Here is a 27766-nt window from a genome sequence, read left to right on the forward strand (position 1 = left end):
TTTCTTGTAGTCTCCTTGACATCCTAACTGTGTTCCAAGTGCACGTGTCAACCTATCACTGTATTATTTATCTTTGACCCTTTGTCTATCTTTGATACCCCACCCTTTTCAATTCTCCTTTTAGTTCTGCAGATTGTTGTGGTTACCATTTCCTACTTCCCCATTTAATCCAGCTAAAAATATACTGAATCGGAAAGCAGTCTGAAGACGTCCCAGGTCTCTTGTTTCCGCATATTTGTCATTTGGTTGCCTTTTGCCCTGTCTATCGATGCATAATTAGCCGCCTATTCTTGCAGCTCCCGGTGATCTTTTGTGACTTTTCTAACTCCAAAGCCTTGCACAGAAAATAGCTCATCCCACCCAATTTTCTTTCGACAAAAAGGCACGATTCCGTTCAGTTATTAAACACCCCCCGGCACCCGTAACAGTGCATGTAACAAACCCCCCCCCCCCCCCCCCCCCTCTCCCAAACCCAATAAACAACAAAATAAATTAACAATAAGCAAATTAACTTAGACACTACCCCCCGGGGCCCCCCCCCCCCTTTCCCCCCCCCCCCCCCCCCCCCCCCCCCCCCCCCCCCCCCCGGGTTGCTGCTGCTGACCTAGTTCCTTATCATTGAGCCGGAAAGGCTGCTTGAAGGCTGCCTAAAGAACCCTTGTACCGACCCCCTCAGGGTGAATTTGACCCTCTCCAGCTTAATGAACCCCACCATGTCATTGATCCAGGTCTCCACGCTCGGAGGTCTCGCATCTTTCCACTGCAGCAAGATCCTTCGCCGGGCTACTAGGGACGCAAGGGCCAAAATCGGCCTCTTTCGCCTCCTGCACTCCCGGCTCCACCCCAACCCCAAATATCGCGAGTCCCCGGCCTGGCTGGACCCTGGACCCTACCACCCTCGACACCGTCCTCGCCACCCCCTGGCAGAATTCCCCCAGTGCCGGGCATGCCCAAAACATATGGACATGGTTCGCTGGGCTCACGTTGATATTTATCTTAAGTGAACCATGACGTTGGCTAACGATTTGTGGGCATGGGAATCATAACTTCTTCAAATATTATTTTGAGCGGTGTTGGCCATGTTCTGCCTTTACCTAAATGTAGCATTTCTGGTGATGCAGGGAGAGAAAAAAAACCAAGCAGCTTTATTGGAACCTATTTTGTGTTAAGTTTTATGACCAAGCTGAATAAGATGCAGGCGTGAAGAATGAGTCTTTGTAGAATAACTAATTTAAATCCACTCTGCATCCAATGAGAGCATAAATTAGGATCATATAATTTTTGTTTTGTTTTCGATTCATGTGACCGTTTATATTTAGATTGAATTTACTTTTTAAAGGGGGGGAGTTATTTTCTTTCCTGCCATTTGCTATGCTTTTTTGTAAATTTCTGTTGGCGCATAGAAATAGTCTGTATTGGTGTTTATACTCACGGTAGGCGGCGCAGTGGTTAGCACTGTTGCTTCACAGCTCCAGGGTGCCTGGTTCATTTCCCGCCTTGGGTCACTGCCTGTGCAGAGTATGCACGTTCTCCCCGTGTCTGCGAGGGTTTCCTCCGGGTGCTCCGGTTTCCTCCCACAGTCCAAAGATGTTGCAGGTTAGGTGGATTGGCCGTGCTAAATTGCCCTTCGTGTCCAAAAAGGTTAGGTGGGGGTACTGGGTTATGGTGGAGGTATGGGCTTAGTGCTCTTTCCAAGGGCCAGTGCAGACTCGATGGGCTGAATGGCCTCCTTCTGCACTGTAAATTCTATGATTCTCACGAGCCTCCTCCGAATGCCCCCTCTTCATCTCCCATCAGCGTATCTTTCTATTCCTTTCCCTTGCATGTGTTAACTCAGCTTCCTCTTTGAATTGTACTTCTGTTATTCACTTGGCTGCAGCCTGTGGTATTGTGCTCCACATTCTGGGTAACATTTTTGGGGACTAAGTGGTTCATTGCCAAATTTACAGGAAATTCTTGAATTAATCTGGTTTATTGGGAAGCTGGATTGAAACTCTGGATTGGGTTTCTGGATCTGGAGGCGTTCCAACGTTCGTAGGAAGTTCAATAGACTCTTAGAAGAGTTTTTTTTAATGAACTCTACAGCTGTCCTGTTGGGAATGGCTCAGAACTCTCCCTAACCATGGCCAGAATAAGTTGGCCGGTGTCTCCGAGCTTGAGCAGAGTTCACCCTCGATGCTACAAGCACAATAGTGTTGCCTTTGGTGACAACGCTGTATAAATAAATGGTATACCAGAGTATTGGCAATCACGCAAACACTATCCAACTCGCCTTATGTTTGTGTTTATCATTGCGTATATTGTGGTTAAGGCAGTACATGTGATATAAATGCATATATATTATGTGTGTGTATACACACTTGAATTAAAAATTGTCTCTGTTTGGTTTAGATATCTCTGAAATTGAATCGAACCCCTCAAATTCGCCATCTCCCGAAGAAAGGAGATCGCCACATTCCGATGTATCCTCCCATTCTTCTGGCAGAATTGTTGACAAGAAAAGGTATTATATTTTTTCTTTCCTGTCAACTTACTCTGGTCTCCATTTTTTCAAAAAAGGCAGGGTGCATTTTTGAATGTTGCTGAAAAGAGACATGTTGCTGAAATTTTTCATTTTGCACTCATCGGGACGAATGAAAGAATGCTAAATTTCAAACTATCGCAACAATTTACACTGCAGGGGATTGGTAGGATGATTGGCATTGTTGAGCACACATCTTTGCCAACACCTCTCTCAGCCAATATTCAACTGCGTTTTTAGATTTATCCAGACCGGCTCTTAAATGTAGAAGTAACAATTTTTTCATTCTCCTGAGAGCCAAGAAACTGCATCTGGGGTGCATAGAAAAATAAAATGACAAGGAACCATAGATTCCAAAGAAACCAAGATCGAAGGAGTGTATGATTGTTAACGGGAATTGATTTTTTTCAAATTGTGACACCTGACTTTCTTACTCTTTGGCTGAATTTCCAGCACAGAAACAGGCCATTCAGCCCATCCATGCCAATGTTCAAGCTTCGCACAAGCCTTCGCCCATCTTATTTCATCTCATCCTGTCAACCTACCCTTCTCTTGATTTCTCCCGAGTGTTTATCTAGCTTTCCCTAAGTGCCCCGTTCTCAAAGTAGCTTTCATGGCTTTCTGTTCCATTCTCGTGTTTGATCACTGACTTGCTAAACGCATGTTGCCTGACCTGCTGAGTGTTTTCCGTTCTGACAGATTATCTGTTCATGTTATTTCTCCTCTTGCTCTCTTTGTTGATGTCAGTTGAGTCCTCCCAAACTTACATCATGCTACTGAAACTCCCAGTTGTGATTTGGTGGTCATTTTTGATTGTTCTGGTTTTTTTTTGCTCAGCTCTAAAGTGGAGCCCGTCAATCGACTGGCAAGAATGGGAGCCATGCCCACCCCCTTTGCTACAAAAAGCGACCTACCTGCTGCTGTAGACTCTGAGAAGGAAGAGCAAGATGAGGAGGATTACAGAGGTAGGCAAATCACCTTCCTATAAGCTGGTCGAGGAGAGCTGTATTGTTCAAGTGAGAACCTGCTGCGACCAAATTAGGAGGACTTGAGAAAATCTGGTTACGGCGGCACGGTGACGCAGTGGTTAGCACTGGTACCTGACGGCACTGAGGACCCGGGTTCGATCCTGGGACACTGTCCATGTGGAGTTTGCGCATTCTCCCCGTGTCTGCGTGGGTCTCACCCCCGCAACCCAAAGATGTGCAGGGTTAGGGGGATTGACCACGCTAAACTGCCCCTTAATTGAGGGGGGAAAAAATGAATTGGGTACTCTAAATTTATTAAAATAAGAAAAAAATAGAATACCTGGTTTCGAGCAGTTGGCTTTGGTTAGAATTTTGGAATACGGTGTGAGGGGGCTGGCTGGCTCAGTGGACAGGATAGCCAGGGTGCGAGTCAGGATAACGACCGTGAGTTCGATTCCCATTCCGGCTGAGATGGACATTGGGATCTGCCTCCTCGCTCTGCCCCCGAGAGTGGGAGGCAGTAGCAAACCAAAAAACTGCCAAGCAAACAGCCAGGGAACTGCCTTCAGGCAGTGCGTGCATGAATGACCGATTTACAAAGTTTTGCTACTGTTTGCTTGTACATAAAATTGCTTTTGTTTCATGGCGAGAGAGACGGGGGAGATTGGAATTATCACCCTTGCAGCAGGACAGATAAAGGAGGAATTTAATGGAGTGTTAAATTAGGGTTTAATTGGAGAAATATTTCCCAGTGACAGGAGGGTCAGTAACCAGCGGACACGGATTGAAGGTGATTGGTCAGATAACCAGAAGGAAGAGGTGACTAATATATTTTTTTCCGCAGCTATTCCCTGAAAGGTTGGTGGAAGCAGAATCAATAGTGATTTTCGGAAGGAAATTGGATCAATAGCTAAAGCAGCACAAAATTTGCAGGGCCGTGGGGAGAGAGCAGGGTGGGTGGGGGGTGGGGGGGACGGACTAATTGGATCACTCAACGAACCAGCACGGGGGCAATGGGCTGAATGGCCTCCTTCTGTGCTATCAGTTTTTTAAATTAACAGCACTGAGACAGAATGCTAAACGAGCTTCTTTTAGAAGTTGTTAGCTGATCTGTGAAACACTAATCATCTAATTCCCTTCCCTACAAATACCCCCCCCCCAGCTCTTGGACATTGTCAGTGCAATATGCTACGGATCATTGAGTCTATTGATTATGTTGATTATAATGCTCAATATGCACAAATACTTACTGTGTATGTTTTGCATCTGTTAACACTCTGGGCAGTGATATCAATTTGTTGGAAAATTGTGGCAGGCTCCTTATTTGGTTTTCAGCAACGGGTAATGCTCGTCTTTGAGGCAGAGGTTGTAGTTTCAAGTCCCACTCCAGAGGCCCGACGGCCTAATCCAGGCTGTCACCCGTCAGTGCAGTCCCGAGGGAGCTCAGACGCAGAGCGAGGCCAGCAGAGCGGGTTCAATTCCCGTACCGGCTGAGGTTATTCATGAAGGTCCCGCCCCGCCTTCTCGACCTCTCCCCTCACCTGAGGTGCGGTGACCCTCGGGTTAAACCACCACCCGGTCAGCTCTTCCCCCTCGAGGGAGAAAGCAGCCAATGGCCATCTGGGACTCTGGCGACTTGACTTTTTATTTTTACTGAGGGAGCACTGCAGTGTCAGAGGTGTTTTCTTTCAGGCCAGATGTTAAATTTTTTTTAAATTTAGAGTACCCAATTATTATTTTTCCAATTTAGGGGCAATTTAGCGTGCCCAATTCACCTAATCTGCACATCTTTGGGTTGTGGGGGCGAAACCCACGCAGACACGGGGAGAATGTGCAAACTCCACATGGACAGTGACCCAGGGCCGGGATTCAAACCTGGGACCTCAGCGCCGTAGGCAGCAATGCTAACCACTGTGCCACCGTGCTGCCCTTCCAGATGTTAAATTGAAGCCCTGTTTTCCCCTCTGGTAGATGTAGAAGATCCTACAGCTGCTGTCGGCAGAGGAAACAGGGAGTGTTCCCTGGTGTTTGAGAACAATGCTTATCTCTTGAGCTACAGAGCTGAAATATGTAAATAAATCTGCTCATTCAGTGGCTGTATGTGGGATCGTGCTGTGCGTCAGTTGGCAGCTGCCTTTCCTGTGCATCTTTCTCACCCACTGTGTTCTATCATCTCCTAATGTCTTATCTTTCCACTTTTCTCTCCACCTTTGAAAGAAGCTTTGAAAGCCTCCTGTTAAAGTAAATAGTACGGTAAAGTCAGCAGAGCCCCAGATGACCATAGGCTGCTTTCCCCTTTGGAGGGGGGAGAGCTGACTGGTGGTGATTTAATCTGAGGGTCGCCACACCTCCGGCAAGGGGCAGGTTGAGAAGGCGGGGCCTTCATGAATATTAAAGTGCAGTATGTGCGCATGAATGTTTTTTTAAACGATTCCGTCTTTCTCCAATGTATTTCTTTAGCCGTTTCCAAAGTGGTAGAAGAACCAGTCGCGAGGGCTCCCAAGAAATTTCTCCGCCCCAGTGCAGAAGATGAAGAAATCTATGGGTAAGTCAAGATATTGAGAGGAGCTGGTTGCGTAGATAAAGAGAAACTCTGTGTTGCCCGGGGAATCTCCGGACCAGGAGACTTGTTCAAACGTTCCAGCGAGACTTTGCAGGAGTGACTTCTGAAAAATCTGGGCGGGATTCACGGTTACCTGACGCCGATACCGTAATCGGAGATGAGGCATTGAAACCTGTTCCCGCTTTCCTCTTCTCCCCTTTGATCCCTGGGTGCTATATTTAACTCCTTGACAACATAACAATGTTTTGGCCTCAACCGTGTCCTGTGGTAATGAATTCCACAGGCTCACCACTCGCAGAAACGGGTCACTGAGTTAGAATATCAGCCCTGGTGATGATAAATGGCACAGTAGGCTCGAAGGGCTGAATGGTCTACTCCTATTTTCCATGATGCTGCCCCTCAGTGACATCACCTGAAAGCATATTAGTTTTCACATGTACGCTGATGTCATCCGCCACCGCCAGTTATCAGAATGCACATCCAGCGCAGTTATGAGCAGAAATTTCCTCAAATTAAATAGTGAAGATTAAAGCCATTATTTGCTCCAAGCTCTAAACTCCTGGCTCCACCCCTCTCCCGGACACCAGTCTGAGTTTACAGCAGTCTGGTTGTAAACATGCTGTCACATTCGATCCCGAGGTGAATTTCCAACCTCGTATTCAGGCCATCACCGTATTCCGCCTATTCACACCTCTGTAAACTCATCCCTATCTCAGCTCATCCACTGAAACTCTCTGTGCATTCCCTCAGTATCTCCACCTCGGGACTTGACTAGTCCAACACCCAAGTGGCTGGTCTCTCTCAGTCTACTCTCCGTTAACTTCAGGTCACCCAAAACTCTGCCACCTGTGCCTTTACTCTGACCAAGTCCCGCTCCCCCATCACCTCTGTGCTCCTTGATACACACTGGCTGAGCTTAGGCAATGCCTGGCTTTTATAATTCCCAACTTTGTTTTCAAACCCATCCATCACCTTGTCCCACACAATCTCCAGCCCTGAGAACCTCCAAAATCTATGCGTCTCCAAATGCATTCTCTCCACCATTGCTGGCCGTGCTGTCAGCTCTCTTTGCTGTGGGTGTTGTGATTTAGATATTAATCTTTTAAAATGTTCACTAGTTTGCAACAGCATGGTTTCCAGCTCTCCTCTCTCCAAGGCACCTGGGGTTTGGGTTTGGTCATGATCAACGTTCCAAGCAATGTCCCTTAAGCTGTATGAATGCATGCCACACGGCAGTCGCAAAGGCCACACAGCGCACGCTGTAAAATGTCTGCAGCCTGGATCGTGTTGTAACCTTAAAGGGTCCATGCAGTGCAACATGCCAGATTCACACAACAAAGACAAATTAGAGAACATTCTGGTCCCAGAGAACTTCCAAGTGTTATCAAGCAAAATTTCATAGAATCATAGAATTTACAGTACAGAAGGAGGCCATTCGGCCCATCTAGTCTTCACCGGCCCTTGGAAATAGCACCCCACTTAAGCCCACACCTCCACCCTATCCCCGTAACCCAGTAATCCCAACCAACCTTTTTGGACACTAAGGGGCAATTTAGCGCGGCCAGTCCACCTAACCTGCACGTCTTTGGACTGTGGGAGGAAACCGGAGCACCCGGAGGAAACCCACGCAGACACAGGGAGAGCGTGCAGACTTCGCACAGACAGTGACCCAAGTCGGGAATCGAACCTGGGACCCTGGAGCTGTGAAGCAACTGTGCTAACCACTGTGCGGCCACTAAAATTTGATTTGATTTCTAGGCTCCGATCTCCGGATTTCTTTCCTTGATCCTCTCTTCCTGTCTACCTTACTCCCCTCTTTCACACTCCTTCAAGCTTAGCTCTTTGACTGGGCAGCACGGTGGCGCAGTGGGTTAGCACTGCAGCCTCACGGCGCCGAGGCCCCAGGTTCAATCCCGGCTCTGGGTCACTGTCCGTGTGGAGTTTGCACATTCTCCCCGTGTTTGCGTGGGTCTCGCCCCCACAACCCAAAGATGTGCCGGGTAGGTGGATTGGCCACGCTAAATTGCCCCTTAATTGGAAAAAATGAATTGGGTACTCTAAATTTATTTTTTTTAAAAAGCTTAGCTCTTTGACCAAGATTTTGGTCACCTCCTCTAATAACCCCTTGCATGGTTCTGTCTCTAATATTGTTTGGCAATGCTCCTGTTTCGCATCTTGGAGCATTCCACTATGCTGAAGGGCGCCGGGTAAATGCAAGTTGTTGTGGAGAAAACTTTAGCAAGTTTTTAAGATGAAGATGGTCCAAGGTGAATGTGTTGGCTCAGCTTAGGACCCATGGATGAGAGTCACCAATAAATCCAGGAGGGCGCTCGTGAGAAGCGTTAGCAGAGTGGAATTTATTACAGCCAGGATGGTTGAGGTGAATAACAGATGCATTTAAATGGAAACTAGATAAACACTCGGAAGTCAAGGAAATCCTGATGGGGTAGGTGGAGCGTCTCCTGTGGCACCAGGAGCCAACCCGATTTGAGTGGCCTGTTTCAGTGCGACACGTTCTCTGTGATATTCACTAAGATCCAGTGTTAGCTTGCTGTCTTCTGAGGGTCTATTATTTCACTGTGTCTACGTAGAGTTCACCGCTTTACAATGTTTAGTTGCCCCGGTCACGTTGCTTTAGAAGGAAGAAACTAGATAAAGAATCTGCCTGGGTAAGAATGTTGCCTGGCTATTTTAACAGCGAATTGTGCAGCCCTGGAGACTGCCCCATCTCTATCGCTTCCACCAGCCCCTCCAGGAACACATCCTGCTCTATCCTGTGAGTTAGAGGAAACAATGCAGCTCATTGTTGCTTGCTTATCAGTTCATGCTGCCTACTTCCAATTTGGTTTTGCCTCTGACACATCTGATCGCTGCCGAATGCCCGTCCGATCTCCGCTTCGACGTGAATCCATCGATTTGTCACAGCAACAAAATAGATATTGTCTGCTGGGTCCTGAGTATTTGACAGCATGTGTCCTTTCCCTGTTAGATGGGCTATGATGGCCAGTTTGCAAATGTTCTGCTGCAGAGACCTGCAGCGAGACTGACATCAGTCTGTTTTTCTGTTTTGGATACGAAGAATCAGGCAGTCGGAGCTAATCATTGAAGAAAACCCACACTGCAAGAGGCCAGTGTCAGCCCTTTGGAAAAACTATCCAATTAATTCCAATTCCCCCCCTCTCTCCCCATAGCCCCGCAATTGTTTTCCTTCCCAAGTCTCTTCTAACCACCTTTTTCAATTTCTGTTGTTAAATAGTCATCCTCGTCTGGTATCAAACTCCATGTTGCTTCTCCCAGAGTGATATAAAGTTACGGTCGATAAAGGCTACATTCCAGAAGTCTTTTCCTTTTTAACAAAGGGATAGTGTTTTTAAAAGTTAACTCGCTTTATCAAAGCCCAAAAGGCATCTGCCAAAACAATACAATTTAAACTCCCTCTCTGGCCGGCAGGAGAATGAGGATGTTGTAGAATAACTGAAAGCTTTGTACAAAGCTTTTTGAATTTTAATGCGTGTGTGTGTGTGTGTGTGTGTGTGTGTGTGTGTTGCGGAATATGTAAAAGATGGACAAATTTGCATAATGTCTTCACTGAATGTTCTTTCGGAGAAATGCTTCCCTCCACCCTCTGCAGAGGCAAGCTGCCTGGTGTTTTAATGCGGGGTGTGCTTTAGTCCGATTGCAACAACATAACTTGTGAAGAAAGATATATATTTTTGGCAGCTTCAACACGCTACTGTCAAGGTCTTGATATCATGTCGGTTTCTATCTCGGGCGCTTCGATTGTGGCCAATCTGTTGGGTTTTTTTCCCCCCTGAAAGAATTCAACTTGCCAACTCTGGACATATTCCTGGAGGTTCCGCCACATGGTTTCCTGCCTCCAACCGCCCCATTGGTCACCCCGCCTGTCCGTCGGTGCCGAGCCCCGCCTTCACATGACACGACAGAGTCTTTCTTACCCGATTGGGTCATTCTTGACTTGTCCGTCAACAGCCTTTCACATCCGCCCACATTCAATTTTTGTTTATAAGCCAAAGTCCGTTTTTAAAAACAATAATTAATGAATTCAAAAAATTCTTTGAACAATTAATGCATCCGTGATTTTTCTCCTGGGTGTTCCTCACACCAGTGTCTTGGAGGTTAGCCTTTCCGACAAATTCAGCAGGGCCAGCATTTATTGCCCATCTCTAGTTGCGCTTGAGGGGGCAATTTTAAGAGTTGACCACATTGCTGTGTGCGTCACATGTAGGCCAGACCAGGGAAGGACATTCCCTTCCCTAAACGGACCTTGGTGAACCGGATGGGTTTTTAAAAAAATGACGATCGACAATGGTTTCATGGTCACTTTATTTTCCAGATTTTTATTCAATTCAAATTTCACTATCTGCCGTGGTGGGATTCGGAAGCTAGTCCCCCGAGCGTTACCCTGATCCCTGGAATACTAATCCAGCGGCAATACCACGACGTCGCTGCCTTCGTATTGAGTTATTTATTTAGCCCTGTAACTGTCATGTGATCACTGGGCCCCCCCACTTCCGGCCTCTTGCATGCTCCGGATTTTCATTGTGACGCTGACTTCGTTGTTGACTGGGCCCGTTGCTCTGGAATTCCCTCCTCGAACCTTTCCACCCCTCATTCCTTCTTTAAGATGATCCTTCAAAGCTACTTCTTTGACCAAGTTTTTGGTCCTAATAACTCCTTTCGTGGCTCCCATCAGTTTTGTCTTTGCCTGATAACACTCTTGCGATGTGCATCGTGCTCCACGTGAACCTCCTACTTCATCCCACCCTTCAGCATATCCTTCTGTTCTTTCTCCCTCCTATTCATTTGGCTTCCCCTTAAATATATCTATACAGGAGATCATGGCAGGTGCAACATCAGGCATACCTAAAAATGAGGTACCAGCTTGGTGATCCGACAGCACATGAACTGCGAGTGTGCCCAGCAACATAAGCAGCAAGTAATAGACGGAGCTAAGTGATTCCACAATGAATACATCAGATCTAAGCTCATAGAATCATAGAATTTACAGTGCAGAAGGAGGCCATTTGGTCCATCGAGTCTGCACAGGCCCATGGAAAGAGCACCCTACCCAAGGTCAACACCTCCACCCTATCCCCGTAACCCAATAACCCCAACCTTTTTGGACACTCGGGGCAATTTAGCATGGCCAATCCACCTAACCTGCACATATTTGGACTGTGGGAGGAAACCGGAGGAAACCCACGCAGACACGGGGAGAACGTGCAGACTCCGCACAGACAGTGACCCAAGCCGGAATCGAACCTGGACCTTGGCACTGTGAAGCAACTGTGCAACCATGCAAGCTCTGCGGTCCTGCCGCATCCAGCGGTGGAAAATTAAACAACTCACTGGTTGAGGAGGCTCCACAAATATCCCCACCCTCAATGGTGGAAGAGCCCAGCACATCTGGGCAAAAGACAAGGCTGAGGAATTCACAGCAATCTTCAGTCTGAAGTGCCGAGTGGATGATCCATCTCGGTCTCCTCCTCCGGAGGACCCCAACAGCACAGATGTCAGTCTTCAGCAAATACGATTCACTCCAGGTGATATCATGAAACAGCTGAAGGCTCTGGATACTGCAAAGGCTCTGGGCCCAGACAATATTCCGGCAATAGTACTGAAGGCTTGTGCTCCAGAATATGCCACGCCCCTAGCCAAGCTGTTCCAGTACAGCTACAACACTGGCAACTACCCGGGAAATTGTCCAGGTATGTCCTGTACATAAAAAGCAGGGCAATTGGAAACCAGTCAATTGCTGCCCTATCAGTCTACTCTCAATCGTCAGTAAAGTGACGGAAGGGGTCATCAACAATGCTATCAAGCGGCTCTTACTCAGCAGTAACCTGCTCATGGACACTCAGTTTGTGTTCTGCCAGGGTCACTCAGCTGCTGACCTCATTACAGCCTTGGTTCAAACATGGACAAAATAGCTTAATGCCTGACGTGAGGTGAGAATGACTGCCCTCGACATCAAGGCAGTATTTGACCGAGTGTGGCATCAAGGAGCCGTAGTTAAACTGGAGTCAATGAGAATTGGGGGGGAAATGGTCCACTGGCTGGAATCATACCCAACACAAAGGAAAATGGTTGTGGTGATTGCTCCAGGACATCAGTCCAGGGGTTCCTCAGGGTAGTGCCCGAGCCCCAACCGTCTTCAGCTGCTTTATCAATGACCTTTGTTCCATCATAAGGTCCGAAGTGGGGATGTTTGCAGATGACTGTACAATGTTCAGCACCATTTGTAACTCCTCAGATAATGAAGCAGTCCATGTCCAAATGCAGCAAGACCTGGACAATATCCATACTTGGACTGACAAGTGGCAAGTTACATTTGCGTCACACAAGTGCCGGGCAATGGCCATTACCTACAAGAGAGGATCTAACCATCGCCCATTGACATTCAATGGCATCACCATTGCTGAACTCCCCACTAGCAATATCCTAAGGGTTACTATTGTCGAGGAACTGAACTGGATTAGCCATTTCTATAGTGTGGCTACAAGAGCGGGTCAGAGGCTAGGAATCCTGCGGTGAGTAACCCACCTCCTGAATCCCCAAAGCCTGTTCATAATCTACAAGGCTGGATGAGTGCAGCTCCAACAACACTCGGACGTTTGACCCACTCGGGACAAAGCAGCCCGCTTGATTACTCCTCCTTCCACAAACATTCGCTCCTCCTGCCACTACCGATGAACAGTGGCAGCCGTGTGTACCATCTACAAGATGCACGGCAGTAACTCACCAAGGCTCCTTAGGCAGCACCTTCCAAACCCACGTCCACTACCATCTAGAAGGACAAGGGCAGCAGATACCTGGGAACCCCACCACCTGGAGATTCTCCTCCAAGTCACTCACCATCCCGACTTGGAAATATATCGGCCGTTCCTTCACTGTCACTGAGACAACATCCTGAAACACCCTCCCTAACAGCACTGTGGGTGTACCTACACTGTATGGACTGCAGCGGATCAAGAAAGCAGCTCACCATCACCTTCTCTAGGGCAATTGGAGATGGCCAATGAATGCTGACCTAGCCAGTGACCCCCCCCACATCCCATGAATGAAAGATGTTCACCTCCGCTATTCCCTGTGGTAACATTCCGGTTACAACCCGAGTTACGCTATTACTCCTAAATTCCCCATCAGATTTGTGAGTGACATTTGTACCTAAAACCCCTAATTCTGGTCTTCCCAAATGTAGAGCCATCTCTGTCTTTTATGCAACTTTTCATCATATCCTTGATGTCATGAAACGGTTCACAATCCAGCAGCCAGTCTGTACACAGCCAGCCACCTCAAACAGGAATGAGCTGACTGATGAATTACTGACCCAGATTTTGTGGTCCGTTTTGAAGTGGCGATGGTCTTTGTTGACCTTGAAAGCTGCTCACAAAGAACTCGCTATCCATGTGGCGTGGATTTTCATTTTCTTGATACCGGTTTGAGTTTGGCATCAACTCGAGGGACCTCTAGGCACCCAGCAACCGTGATGTCATCAGTCGGGGTCGCCTCAAAGTATTCCCACAGACAGCAAACCAGGAAGTCCAATGCTCTGAACGTTTCACCCCCTTATTGCTGAGTCCAACTCGGGAGATATGAGAATCCCATTGGGTCAGATGTTATCGCCATTCCCGGCAGCTGAATAGCTGGAGGACAAGGTCAGTGATTGGCCGATGTTCGACAGTGATCGATCCGGGTTAACAAGAGACATTATGCTGAAATGGGATCATGTGACTGTGCAGGCCAATTACAGCGGAGTGGTTGGACCGATTTGCACTCCCATTTCTGTGTGGAGTGATGTGAAAAGTGAGAGGATGCCGAGACCGGCGATGAAGTGTTGCCAATCGGAGAGAACATGAAGATGATGGAGCAAGTGGGAAAACTGCGATGTGAAGCAGACAATGTGAAAGAGTGGCAGATTCTACCATCCAGTCTGCCCACCTTTTGTGAAACACAAGGCGGACAAGACAGCATCCCCTCCCTCCAGCAAGGAAGAAGATGAGAACGGTCAGCTCTTCTGATCATGAAGAAACTCTGCCGACGTGGTTCAAGGCAGTCTGAGCAGGAGACCTGCCCATCTCCAGCCCAATCCTTCAGGAAACGGGAGTTGCCCTGGCGGAGAAGCTGGGAGGCATGGAGTTTTCCGGCAGCAATGGGTGACTGGAGGAAAGTTTTCCGCCCGATAAGTGATGAGGGTGTGGCGGTAAGGACAACAGTGACAGATGATTGGTCGCAAAATGGCCTTGCCCGTGTCTCGAAGGAGCATGCACCAAGGCATGTTTAACGTGGATGAAACTGGACTGTTTGGTTTGCCAGGCCGCTCTTTGATGTGTAAGGGGACAGGTGTAATGGGCAAAAGCAGAGCAAGGGACGTGTCACCGCTGTGGTCTGTGATGGATGAGGCAACGGTGCTTCACTAAATTGTGCGAGACAAATAAAACCATCTGGATGACCTCCAGTGTATTTGAGCCAGGTTCAGGAAAGTGGACAAAGCATAGCTGAGAAAGAAAGAGATTGTCATTGTTACAGACCACTGTCCTGTACACCCCAACATCGCTGACGGAGATGTCCTTGCCTCCCAACACCGCAGCCAGGCTCCAGCCAACGGATCGGCGTGATTAAGGGCGTTAAATAAAAACACTGCCAATGACAGCTGATCTCTCGGCTTATCAAGGCCATCGATGAGCAGCAAGACCAACAACCCCCTCTGCGCTTAGAGGCTATGCTGCTGCTGAAAAAAGGCGTGGAAGATGGTGAAGGAAGCCACATTCTCAAACTACTTGGACATACTGAGTTCAAACGGCTTATGGCTGCATTTAATGAAGAGATCGAGGAGGAGCAGGGCGCTGCACGCCAGCCAGATCATGAGGCATTTGTCCTTAACTGCGGGAGGTCAAAGGTTCAGCAGGCAGCCATGAGAACGGGCACTGGGAGGCGGGCGATACTGTGGCCGCAAATGGAACTGACCAGTGGTGCCATCCCAGATGGCATCATAGCCAAGGGGGCCAATGGCCCTACTGCTGAATGGCTACCTGCCTGTTTCACTGGCCAATGAGATGTCCTGGCAGATCTCACTGGAGACTAACAGCAAAAACATGTTTGACTGCATTGATAACATGGCGGACTGAATCACGTACATCTGAAAACAGCGGGCTGAGCAGAAAAAGATTGGAGTTTTTCCGGAACTAAATCCGACCTTTTCCAGGGCTTGAGCAAGTGGAATGAAGATTTATTGACTTCGCTTTTTAAATTTGACACTTGAATCTAGAAAATAACAGTTATACAGTGAGTGTCGGTGTTTCGTAGGCATATTGGGTTGCAAAGAGATTTATTCTTGTGTCAAATTGGGCTGGCTCAGCTATCACAGAGCTCTTAATTTGAAGGCAGCGTCCCTGGGATTTTACTTGAGAGTTTACTATAAATAAGTAGGATCTCCCCAGGGGATTGTGGTAGAAACTGAAATAATAAAGCTCAAAATTAAAACTGGTGCTTTTTTTTGGTAATGGAGAAATTGTAATATTCTACAGATAAGTTGTTTTTTCATGGTCAGCGAGGCGCTTTAGCAAGAATTCTGAACTTTGTATGGCATTTAAAAAGCCCACTTCCACCTCATTGAACTATGTGCAACGTTTATTTTGAGGGTTTTTACAGTGAGACTATTCACAACTTCTTGCTACATAGTTCAGTGGTTTCTAGTTGATGGCAGTCGGCAGATGGCTCAGCAGTGCCCCCTGGTGAGAAGCATTGAATCGGTCGGTGACTTCCTGGTTTCTGTCTTTTAACTCTTGACATCTATCTCCTTTTTGAATTGTGCAGTTGAACCTCTCCAGCCCATACAGCATCTTTCGTATGTCTTTGACGGCACCGAGGTCCCAGGTTCGATCCCGGCCCCGGGTCACTGTCCGTGTGGAGTTTGCACATTCTCCCCGTGTCTGCGTGGGTCTCACCCCCACAACCCAAAGATGGGCAGGGTAGGTGGATTGGCCACGCTAAATTGCCCCTTAATTGGAAAAAATGAATTGGGTACTCTAAATTTACAAAAAGAAAAAAAAACACTTTCTCACTTGCAAGCTCTTGCACCGTGTGGAAACTCTTACGGCGATGGAATAAAATTAATTTTAAAAAATAAATTTAAAGTACCCAATTCTTTTTTTTTCCAAATTAAGAGGCAATTGTAGCGTGGCCAATCCACCTACTCTGCACATTTTTGGGGGTGAGACCCACGCAGATACGGGGAGAATGTGCAAACTCCACACGGACAGTGACCCAGAGCCGGGATCGAACCCAGGTCCTCGGCGCCATGAGGAAGCAGGGCTAACCACTGCGCCACCGTGCCCCCATTGGAATAAAATTCACGCCTCTGTTGGGAAAATCTGACCTCCTGTGAAAACACTTTTCACCGGGCGAGTGGTTGAGTTCTGGAATGCCTGAGCGTATGGTGATGGCGGGTACAACGAGACCCGGGAGGGAATGGGATTATTCGAGACCTGGGAGGGAATGGGATTATTCGCGACCCGGGAGGGAATTGGATTATTATCTGAAAAAGAAGAATGTGCAGGGTTCGGGGGAGAGGTGGTGGAATGGCATCAGATGTATTGGTCATTCAGGGAGCCAGATATCCCCCATAGGCCCAATAGCCTTCTAGGCTGTAACTATTCTTTTCACTCAACAGAATTATTTTAAGACTTTATTTTGGATAGCCAAACTCTAGTTTACTGGCACTTTTGTGACGAGCATATTCATTTTTTTCCCCCCCTCCTGCAGCCTTGGTACAAAAATGGTCCAGTTCAGGAAGGGCGAGAGTGTTGGGCTCCGGCTTGCTGGTGGCAATGATGTTGGAATCTTCGTGGCGGGAGTGCAAGACGGGAGTGCAGCTGAGAATGAGGGGCTCGTGGAGGGAGACCAACTCCTTAAGGTAAAGGACCCAACTCGTAAACCCGCTTCAGCATCTATTTGCTGAATGTGTAATGGGTGTTTTTACAAGAATACAGTCTTTTGAAAATTGAGACAACTTGTACAGCATCGTGATTCTGTCTCTAATTTTATTGTCCGTTCAAAACGTTTTGTTATAATATTAAACGAGACTCGATAAAAATGACTAGGGGTGTAAGAAGCAAAGATCAAACGCGAAGAGTCCCCAGATACTTAGCTCACACTCGTCCTGAGCTCCTATGGATCTTGTAAGGGGGGGGGGGGGGGAGCTTGTAAGGGGGTGGGGGGAGGGGAGAAGAGATGAGAATGTTTTAATTAGAGTTTTTGTGATCTGGAAGGGAGGTGGAAGCAGATTCAATAGGGCCGTTCAAAAGCAAAATTGGGAAAATCGCCAAGTGTTTTGTAGGGAGAGTGGGACTAAAAGAGTCAGCACAGGCTGAATGGCCACCCAGCTGTAACGGTAGCATGGTGGGCCTCACGGTAGCATGGTGGTTAGCATCAATGCTTCACAGCTCCAGGGTCCCAGGTTCGATTCCCGGCTGGGTCACTGTCTGTGTGGAGTCTGCACGTCCTCCCCGTGTGTGCGTGGGTTTCCTCCGGGTGCTCCGGTTTCTTCCCACAGTCCAAAGATGTGCGGGTTAGGTGGATTGGCCATGCTAAATTGCCCGTAGTGTAAGGTTAATGGGGGGATTGTTGGGTTAAACGGGTTACGTGGGTTTAAGTGGGGTGATCATTGTTCGACACAACATCGAGGGCCGAAGGGCCTGTTCTGTGCTGTACTGTTCTATGTTCTATGTTCTGCGACGGGCAGACTAGAAGGTATTTTAAAGAAGAGAACTTCGCCTGGAGGATCTGATGGTCATATTGATGTTTGTGGCTTTTTTTTTAAACATGATTTGGCCGCAGAAAGCAATTCTGCAAATCGCAAATGGATATTAACTTTATCATCTTTCCCTATCGACTAGATCAATTCCATGGACTTCCGAAGCATTGTGCGGGAGGAAGCTGTTCTTTACCTTTTAGAGATCCCGAAAGGTGACGATGTTACCATTCTAGCTCAGAGTAAATATGACGGTAAGTAACTTGGTGAAAGCTGCGCTGTTTACTTAAAGAAGGTGGGACAGAGAACAAAACTGATTTGGATGGAAGACTTAAGTCTGGGCGTCTTGTCCGTCAGCCCCAGAGTATTTTTTCCATTATTCCTTCATGGAATATGGACATTGTGTGGCAATGCCAGCCTTGGTTGCCCATCCCTAATTGCCTTTGACGTCCGGGTCCCAGGTTCGATTCCCAGCTTGGGTGACTGTCTGTGCGGAGTCTGCACTTCTCCCTGTGTCTGCGTGGGTTTCCTCCGGGTGCTCCGGTTCCCTCCCATAAGTCCCGAAAGACGTGTTAGTTCGGTCATTAGGGCATTCTGAATTCTCCCTCTGTGTACCCGAACAGGAATGAAAATGAAATGAAAATTGCTTATTGTCACAAGTAGGCTTCAAATGAAGTTACTGTGAAAAGCCCCTAGTCGCCACATTCCGGCGCCTGTTCGGGGAGGCTAGTACGGGAATTGAACCGTGCTGCTGGTCTGCTTTAAAAGTTAGTGATTTATCCCAGTGAGCTAAACCAGCCCCTGGGGTGCGGCGACTAGGGGATTTTCACAGTAACTTCATTGCAGTGTTAATGTAAGCCTACTTGTGACAATAAAGATTATTATTATTAACTGGGGGGTTTACTTGGCCATTTTGGAGGGGCAGTTAAGAGTCCAGCTCATTGCTGGAGTCACCTGTAGGAGAGACCGGGTAAGGACGGCAGATTTCATTCCCTAAAGGGACATTAGTGAACCAGATTTAACAACAATCGATGATGGTTTCATGGTCACCATTACTGAGACTAGGATTATATTCCCGATTTATTAATCGAATTTCAATTCCACCAGCTGTCGTAATGGGTTACTATAAGACATGGGAGCAGAATTAGACCACTCGGCCCATCGAGTCTGCTCCACCATTCAATCATTTTTTTCCAATTAAGGGGCAATTTAGCGTGGCCAATCTACCTATCCTGCACATCTTTGGGTTGTGGGGGTGAAACCCACGCAGACACTGGGAGAATGTGCAAACTCCACATGGACAGTGACCCAGGGCCGGGATTCGAACCCGGGTCCTCAGCGCCGTAGGCAGCAATGCTAACCACTGTGCCACTGTGCTGCCCTCGCCATTCAACCATGGCTGATATTTTCTCATCCCCATTCTCCTGCCTCCTCCCCATAACCCCTGATCCCCTTATTAATCAAGAGCCTATCTATCTCTATCTTAAAGACAGTGATTAGGCCTCCACAGCCTTCTGCAGCAAAGAGTTCCACAGATTCACCACCCTCTGGCTGAAGAAATTCCTCCCCATCTCTGTTTTAAAGGATCGTCCCTTTAGTCTGAGATGGTGTCCTCTGCTTCTAGTTTTTCCTACAAGTGGAAACACCCTCTCCACATCCCTCGAACCCATGACCCAGAACATTAGCCTGGCCTCTGGATTACTAATCGAGTGAAATCACCACCAGGAGGCCGACGGCCCCTGTACTCTTTATTTTAATAACCTAGATGATTGCAGAAGTGGAATTTTCTTGCTGTTTTCAATTTGGAGACTGTTGGGGGGGGGGTCTCTCACTTTTTTAAAAAAAGCTCGTTGGTACTAAAACTGGTCATAATGCGCGAGAACAATAGGAAAATACTCAAACCTGGAATACGCAACTTGCTTTAATCTATTGCTAATATTTATGTAGCCTTTTCTTCAGCTTAAAATCCATCAGCATTATTTTCCAATTCTCTCAATTTGCCCTTGTATAATTTTAAAAAATATATGTATTGAATAATTTTTCTTCATCAGTAAAATCCATAAAGATCAAACAGGGAAAAAATGTTGCAGAAGTTGAAAAGAGAGAGCAACACTCAGCACCAAATTAACTTAAAACCGAAAACTAACCTAGATGCCCTAACAACGGAATGTGACTAACCCCTTTTAAAAAAGGAAATAAATGGTTTCCATCCTGGATAGATCCTCTGCACTGACCCTCTGATGGTGAATTTAACCTTCTCCAAGTGCAGAATTTAAAAACAAAATTCAAAGTGCCCAGCGACAGTGAAGGAACGGTGATCATTTTCAAGTCCGGATGGTGAGTCAGGACGTGGAGGGGAACCTCCAAGTGGTGGGGTTCCCATGTGTCTGTTACCCTAGTCCTTCTAGGTGGTAGTGGCCACTGGTTTGGAAGGTGCTGTCGAAAGAGCCTTAAAGTTGCTGCAATGCATCTTGTACATAGTGCAGGGGCAGCACGGTGGCACAGTGGTTAGCACTGCTGCCTATGGTGCCGAGGACCCGGGTTCGATCCCGGCTCTGGATCACTGTCTGTGTGGAGTTTGCACGGTCTCCCCGTGTCTCTGTGCCCCCACAACCCAAAGATGTGCAGGGTAGGTGGATTGGCCATGCTAAATTGCCCCTTAATTGGAAAAACAGATTGGGTACAATATTTAAAAATCTTGTAGATGGTACATACGCTTGTACTGTGCATCAGTGGTGGAGGGAGTGAATGTTGAAGGTGGGTGGTGGGGAGCTAATCAAACGGGGCTGCTTTAGCTGGATGGTGTTGAGCTTCTTGTGTTGTTGGAGCTGCACTCATTCCATCAGACTCCTGGCTTGTGCCTTAATGGTGGATTGGCTTTGAGAGTCGGGAGTTACTTGCCACAAAATCCATAGAATCCCTACAGTGCAGATGGAGGCCATTCGGCCCATCGAGTCTGCACCGACCCTCTGAAAGAGCAGTCTACCTAGGAACTCTCCTCGGCCCTATTCCGACTAAGGGACAATTTAGCACCGTCAATCCACCTGACCTGCATATCTTTGAACTGTGGGTGGAAACTGGAGCACCCGGAAGAAACCCACACAGACACTGGGAGAACGTGCAGACTCCCACACCAGACAATCGCGCGAGGCCAGAATTGAACCCAGGTCCCTGGTGCAGTGAGGCAGCAGTGCTAACCACTGTGCCTCCTGTATTTATATGGCTGGTCGAGTTAAGGTGTCCTTCTCCCTGAAAATCCTTCAAAGTTCCTCGATGTAGGCAGTGGAAATTCCAAGATAAAGCCAAGCTGTGAATGAGGGGATTGTCCAGCAGCTTATCCGTTATCTGTAAATTATCATTATTTTAATAGATAGCTATCATTATTCTACCTGTGTCTTTTTATCGTTTTGTAACTACAAATAAAGATAGCAGCCGGAGATGGTAAAACGCGTTCTAACCATTATAGATGTGACCTATTATTTTTCTCTCCCCCGCCAGTTTATAAAGACATTATCAACTCTGGCCGTGGAGACGCGTTCTTCATTCGGACGCACTTTGAGTACGAGAAGGAAAGTCAACAAAGTTTGAACTTCACCCGAGGTGATGTCTTCAAGGTTTTGGACACCCTGTACAACGGCAAGCTGGGAAACTGGTTAGCAGTACGGATTGGTCCTGACAACATCAAACAAGTAGAGAAGGGAATCATTCCAAACAAAAGCAGGTAACTCTTTCAAGCGTAACATGAACTGTCAGCATTTTTTCTTTAAAGGAGAACTGGAGACGAGCAATACCCTTCATGGCCCTGCTCTGCCATTCAGTAAGGTCACAGCCAACCTACCTCATCTTCCCATTCCATCCCCATATTCCTTAATTCCCTCAATACCCCAAAATCTATGGCTCTCTTGTCGTGAATATTTCCAATGACCGAGCAATCACAGCTCTCTGCGGCAGAGAATTCCCAAGGCTCACGGTCCTCAAAATTCCTCCTCAGCTCCGACCCCTTTACCTCAGGCCTTGACCCCATGTTTTCATCTGAACTCTGCAGCCCGCAGCTTTTTATTCTCCAGGATAAAGGTTCAGAGGAGTTGAAAAGCTAGAGAACAGTTAGGTGCTTGAAGGTTATGACGGTCGGCCTTGGTTACGGATATGTGAAGCATATATCTGCCGTCTAATTTTGGAATTTATTTTTATTTTTAAATGGCCAAACTGCAACCAACCCACCTGACGCAGCAGCTAGTGAATTTTCTTCTGGGCCATTGCATTTAGACAGTGGGTGGAATTTTCTGCCCCCCATTATGGAAAGGGAGACGGGGGGGGGGGCTGGGAAATGCGGTGAACCGTTCAAACATCCAATCACTTTGGCAACATCGAAAGATCCCGCCAGTGGGGCAGGGGCTGAAAAATTCCAGCCAGTGTCCGATGTGCTAACTTTTCCATTCCTTTGCAAAAGTTATCGGTGTTAATTCCTCACTACAGCATTTCTGGTTAACTATTCCACTCGTTCCCAACTGGAGTGTGGCTGTGAAAAAAAATTAATATTTGTGCAATTAAACTAAAATTAACCTTCACCTCCAACTCTGTGGTTGGCATCTCCAAGACCCATCAAATCTTGGGCCTCCCCCCATCCATTCCCCCACCCACCCCCACCCCCAACGCAGGTGCCGGCAGCAAAAGAGCCGCACGCGTGGGGTTTAGATTTTTTTATGTTGGTCAGGCCCATGCGTATGGCCAACGAGTCTTGGAGCCGGAAACAAAGGTCCCATTGCGCCTGCACGAAAAGCAAAAACTCAAAAAGGGCGCAGAAACCCTGGGAGAAGTGAGAGAGACCGGGAGAGAGTTTTATTTTAAAACGGGAGAGAGGACAGGGACAAGTTTAAAAACAAAGTTTCCAGGAAGGGAAGAAGGCAGAGAAAATTGTGCCTCGCTTTCTTTTTATAGTATAGAGGTGTGGCATGAGGGATAAAAGGTTGGGAAACACCGAACTATTCAAATTATGTTACGAAGCTTTCATTTGGTTTCCGATGACGAGCTTTACGGACTTTGCACAGAAGAGAAATCAATAATAGGTGGTTCACTTGGGGCTCAGGCAGCTGGAAACATGGCTGTCAGTGGCAGATAAATGGCAATTGGGATGTGCTAGAGGCCAGAATTGGAGCAATGTTGAGTGTTGTGGGTCTGGAGGAGGTTGGACACTCCCAGGGTGTTTTTTCCGGAGGCGAGGTGGGGGTGGGGGGGGTCACTTCTGGCGGGCCCAGAAGATCCTGTTGGTGGGGCGGCCCAGAAAATTTCCGCCCCGTGTATTCTATGACCAAACATAATAACTGTGGGTATTTGAAACCTCCTGTCAGAGCTGAGCAGATGGCCAATGTGCAGAATGTCCAGCGAGCGACCACAAGTGACCGAGGGGACTTCTGGAGGTCACGGGGTCAGAGGGCAGCGCTGAAGAAGAATCTCCGGAAGAGTCGCGAGGACCTCACAGCCATACCGGTTGGCACTAAGTTTCCTGCATACGAAAGGGTGGTTCTTCGAGAAGGTAAGAGAGGTTGGCGCGTTAATTGCCTGTCTATTGTGTGATGTTCATTGTTCCTGAGAAGTGATTAGATTTTCCAAGTTTCCTCTTCCCCAGGAAATGAGCTTTTGTTGCCTTTTAGATGAAAAATAAGGCATTCCGTTTTAATCGGAAATAGTTGAGGGAAATAAGAGCAAAGTAGTCCTTATAAATATTCCAACTTCGGAATATAGGCTGGAATCGCCTGTCCTTATTTGCGGCTGGCATTTTCCGGTATTGCTGAGTGAATGAAGTTTTGGCTGGAATGCTAAATTTCCCATTGCCGCTCACAACAGGTCCCGCCATGGACAAAACCGGACATTCCTGCCCATAGGCTGTTAACGACTGTGTACATAATCTTTTAATTCACAGAATATTAAGGAAGCCGGTTTACATTCTATCATGCCAGTGTGTTTCGCAGCCAGTGAAACACGTTTTGAAGGATGGCCGCAGTTGTAAAGTAGGAAATGTCTCAGGCAAGTGCCGGGCAATGACCATCTCCTACAAGAGAGGATGTAACCATCACCCGCTGACATTAAATAGCCTTACCATCGCTGAATCCCCCACAATCAACATCCTGGGGGTTACCATTGATCAGAAACTGAACTGGACTAGCTACATTAATACTGTGGCTACCAGGGCAGGTCAAAGGCTAAGAAACCTACAGCGAATAACTGATCGCCTGACCTCCTCAAAGCCTGTCAACCATCTACAAGGCACAAGTCAGGAGTGTGATGGAATACTCTCCACTTGCCTGGATGAGTGCAGCGCCAACAACACTCGAAAAACTCAACACGATCAGGACAAAGCAGTCCTGCTTGATTGCTTCTCCCTTCCACAAACATTCAAACCCTCCACCACCGACGGACAGCGGCAGCCGTGCGTACCATCTTCAAGATGTACTGCAGTAACTCACCAATGTTCCTTAGACAGCCCCTTCCAAACCCACGACTACTACTGTCTAGAAGGACAAGAGCAGCAGATACCTGGGAACCCCACCACCTGGAGGTTCCCCTCCAAGTCACTCACCACCCTGACGTGGAAATATATCGGCCGTTCCTTCACTGTCACTGGGACAAAACCCTGGAACTCCCTCCCTAACAGCACAGTGGGTGTACCTACACCCAAGGACTGCAGCCATTCAAGAAGGCAGCTCACCCGCCACCTTCTGAAGGGCAACTAGGGATGGGCAATAAATGCTGACCTAACCAGCGACACACACATCCCGTAAATGATTTTTTTTTACAAAAGCGCAGCCAGCTTCCACACAGCAAGATCCCACAAAACCAATGAGAAAAATGACCGGATAATTTGTTTTTTGTCATGTCAGATATTGGTCAGGAGCTTGTTTTCTGCAAATTGGCTGCTGTGTCACATTACAACAATCCTTCCAAAAAGTACTTGACTGGCTGTAAAGCGCTTTGAGAGTATCTCGTGGTCACGGGCAACGCTAGAAAAATGAAAAAGCGAAATACTGCAGATACTGTAATAAAAACACAACGCTGGGGGGGAACCCACTGACAGCATCTGTGGAAAGAGTTAACCATTCAGCTTAATGGAATGGAAGTTGGTTTGTTCCGGGATTTGGTTTTGCATTCTAACTGTATTTGCAGGCAACTTCATGCCAAGGAGAACTGCCTTTGATGTAATTCTGGATGTTTTAGCAATGCACTTTGTGTCCATTTACATGCTTTGCTTGGTGAACTGGACATTCTGAATTCTGATTTTCACAGTAACTTCATTGCAGTGTAAATGTAAGCCTACTTGTGACACTGACAAAGGTTATTACTATATTCTTTTAGCCGGCTTTATGAGGCCTGTGGTCCTCTTTGGGCCCATCGCTGACGTAGCTACAGAGAAACTAGCGACAGAATTACCCGGTGAATACAAAAATGCCAGTAAGTAAATTATTCACGTAAATGTCTTTTTTTTAAAATAATTTTTATTCAAATTTTCACATTTTCACAAAAAAGAAAACAATAACAGAAAATTCTAAGAACAAAATAAACAGGAATCCCCCCCCCCCCCCCCCCCCCCCCCCCCCCGGTAAATACAAAAGAGAAACAACTAATTAACGCCCGTCGTTGGCAAAAAATAGATATTCAAACAAAAACAAAGAGACACCCCCCTCCCCCCCCGGTTGCTGCTGCTGCTGACCTTTTGTTTTTACCGTTCTGCCAGGAGATCTAGGGGAATGGTTGCCATCTCCTGAAAAACCCCTGCACTGACCCCTTAGGGCAAATTTCACCCTCTCCAATTTAATAAACCCCGCCATATCGTTGACCCAGGCCTCCACGTTTGGGGGCCTCGCATCCTTCCACTGAAGAAGAATCCTCCGCCGGGCTACTAGGGACGCAAAGGCCAGAACACCGGCCTCTTTCGCCTCCTGCACACCCGGCTCCACTGCAACCCCAAACATTGCAAGTCCTCAGCCTGGATTGACCCTTGTTCCTACCACCCTCTATACCGTCCTTGCTACACCCTTCCAAAATTCCCCCAGTGCTGGGCATGCCCAGAACATGTGGACATGGTTTGCTGGGCTCCCTGAGCACCTAATACACCTGTCCTCAGTCCCAAAAACCGGCTCATCCTTGTCCCGGTCATATGAGCCCTATGCAGCACGTTAAACTGTATGAGGCTACGCCTCACACACTAAGAGGAGGAGTTCACCCTTTCTAGGGCATCCGCCCACGTGCCCTCCTTAATCTCCTCACCCAGCTCCTCCTCCCATTTATCTTTCAGCTCCTCCACCGAGGCCTCGTCTACCTCCTGCATCACCTGGTACACTTCCGAGATCCTCCCCTCTCCAACCCACACCCCCGAGAGCACCCTGTCCTGGACCCCACGCGGCGGCAGCAGGGGGAACCCCGCCACCTGCCGCCTGACAAACGCCCTTACTTGCATGTACCCTAAAGGTGCTCCCCGGGGGGAGCCCAAACTTCTCACGTAAATGTATTTGACGGTAGTCGGTGCGTACCTTGACTGTGTGCTCAGAAGGGAAGTCAAACCAACCCCGTTGTAAACTTAATATTTCAGAAACTGAGCCCAGGGATGCAGGTGCAGAAAAGTCAACTGGTGTCGTTCGACTGAACACAGTCAGACAGATCATTGAAGAGGTACGGATAATTGGGCATTTATATAATGCCTTTGACTTGGTTAAAAATAGGCAGCAGGAAGACTTGGCTGCCAATGGTGGTGCAATAAATATCTGGGTGCTCGAGGGGATAGAATTGGAGGAGAACGCCAATCTTGGGAGGCTTGTAGGGATGGAGGAGGCTGCAAAGTTAACAGTATATTACGCAGAATCTGTTCATTTATAAATGTGTCAAATCAGCTGTTCTAATTGAGTGGCTACTTCTGGACAAGTCAGATCCCCAGACTGAAATCTGGCATATAAGATCTTAACTTTTCTTTTAGAAATCATGGACAAAAGTTACTGAACAAATTCACAGGAGTCTGCTGATGAACCTTCAACACAGAATAAAATATTTGTGAAAATAAATAAAATATTGATTAAAACAAAAATTACATATATTACACCAGACAACAAGGTGGGAAATATTTCAATACAAACACAAGAAGATGATTCGATTTCCCAATTTTCCTTTAGCCAGCAATATCTTTACAGGCACACAAACCAGTGAAGAGTTACCACGAGCTTGACACAAAAGACACTATGCTTGGGTCTACAACATATGCAAAATGTTTTCTTCCAGTGAATTGTTGAGCATTCACTTAATGCTTATCCCCAACACGTATCACTTGGCGGGACACCGAAAAAATAACCTCACTTTCAATTCACTGTTTCCATAGCAACACTGCTAAATTTGTCACGTCCTATAACCCACTATATGGTCAACTGCTTCCCCAATAGCTTCGCACATTTGTCAGAGCCTTCTCTCTGACACACACCAAACTATTCCCTGTCTTAAACTTTCAGCCGCAGGTCCGCCCAAGCTTCTATGCACCAAGGCTCAAACCAGATCTACATGAAACTGAAATCCTTTTTCCCTTACTAGACACACAAGTGTGTGTGTGTCATGGATGGGTGGGGAGTAGAAAGCATGGGAAAAGTTGAGGGGTGTTTGAGGAGTGGAGGAATGGGGAGAAGGTCACCATCATGCACATAATGAGATACAAACAGGCAGTGACAGACACCGAGTACAGCCAATCAACACACAGGACAGAACACAACCAATCACCAGGCAGAACACTAGAAGGTGGTCTTGCACTATAAAACACATGAGGCATCAACACTCTGCCTCTTTTCACTGGTGACAACTGTAGTGACAGTCAGGGTGTATATATCAGTTAGCACCTTCTACACGTGGCTCAGAGCTAGTCTGGTCTAGTTATAGTAAGCACGTTTAGATTAGTAGAGTGTCAAACCCAC

The 27766-nt window shown here is 47.3% G+C and overlaps 1 protein-coding gene across 1 annotated transcript in view; it reads left to right on the forward strand.

Annotated features, from left to right (window-relative positions):
- Nucleotides 1-27766, forward strand: part of LOC119970602 (tight junction protein ZO-2-like) — a 103989-nt gene that overhangs the window by 44166 nt on the left and 32057 nt on the right. The window contains exons 8-16 of the mRNA XM_038805490.1: nucleotides 2392-2503; nucleotides 3359-3486; nucleotides 5950-6034; nucleotides 16838-16988; nucleotides 17971-18079; nucleotides 21324-21546; nucleotides 23174-23358; nucleotides 25176-25271; nucleotides 26410-26489. Of these exons, the coding sequence (XP_038661418.1) occupies nucleotides 2392-2503; nucleotides 3359-3486; nucleotides 5950-6034; nucleotides 16838-16988; nucleotides 17971-18079; nucleotides 21324-21546; nucleotides 23174-23358; nucleotides 25176-25271; nucleotides 26410-26489 (1169 nt within the window). The remainder of the gene's footprint in view (nucleotides 1-2391; nucleotides 2504-3358; nucleotides 3487-5949; nucleotides 6035-16837; nucleotides 16989-17970; nucleotides 18080-21323; nucleotides 21547-23173; nucleotides 23359-25175; nucleotides 25272-26409; nucleotides 26490-27766) is intronic.

This window comes from Scyliorhinus canicula, chromosome 8, assembly GCF_902713615.1.
Source record: "Scyliorhinus canicula chromosome 8, sScyCan1.1, whole genome shotgun sequence".
NCBI classification, from domain to species: domain Eukaryota; kingdom Metazoa; phylum Chordata; class Chondrichthyes; order Carcharhiniformes; family Scyliorhinidae; genus Scyliorhinus; species Scyliorhinus canicula.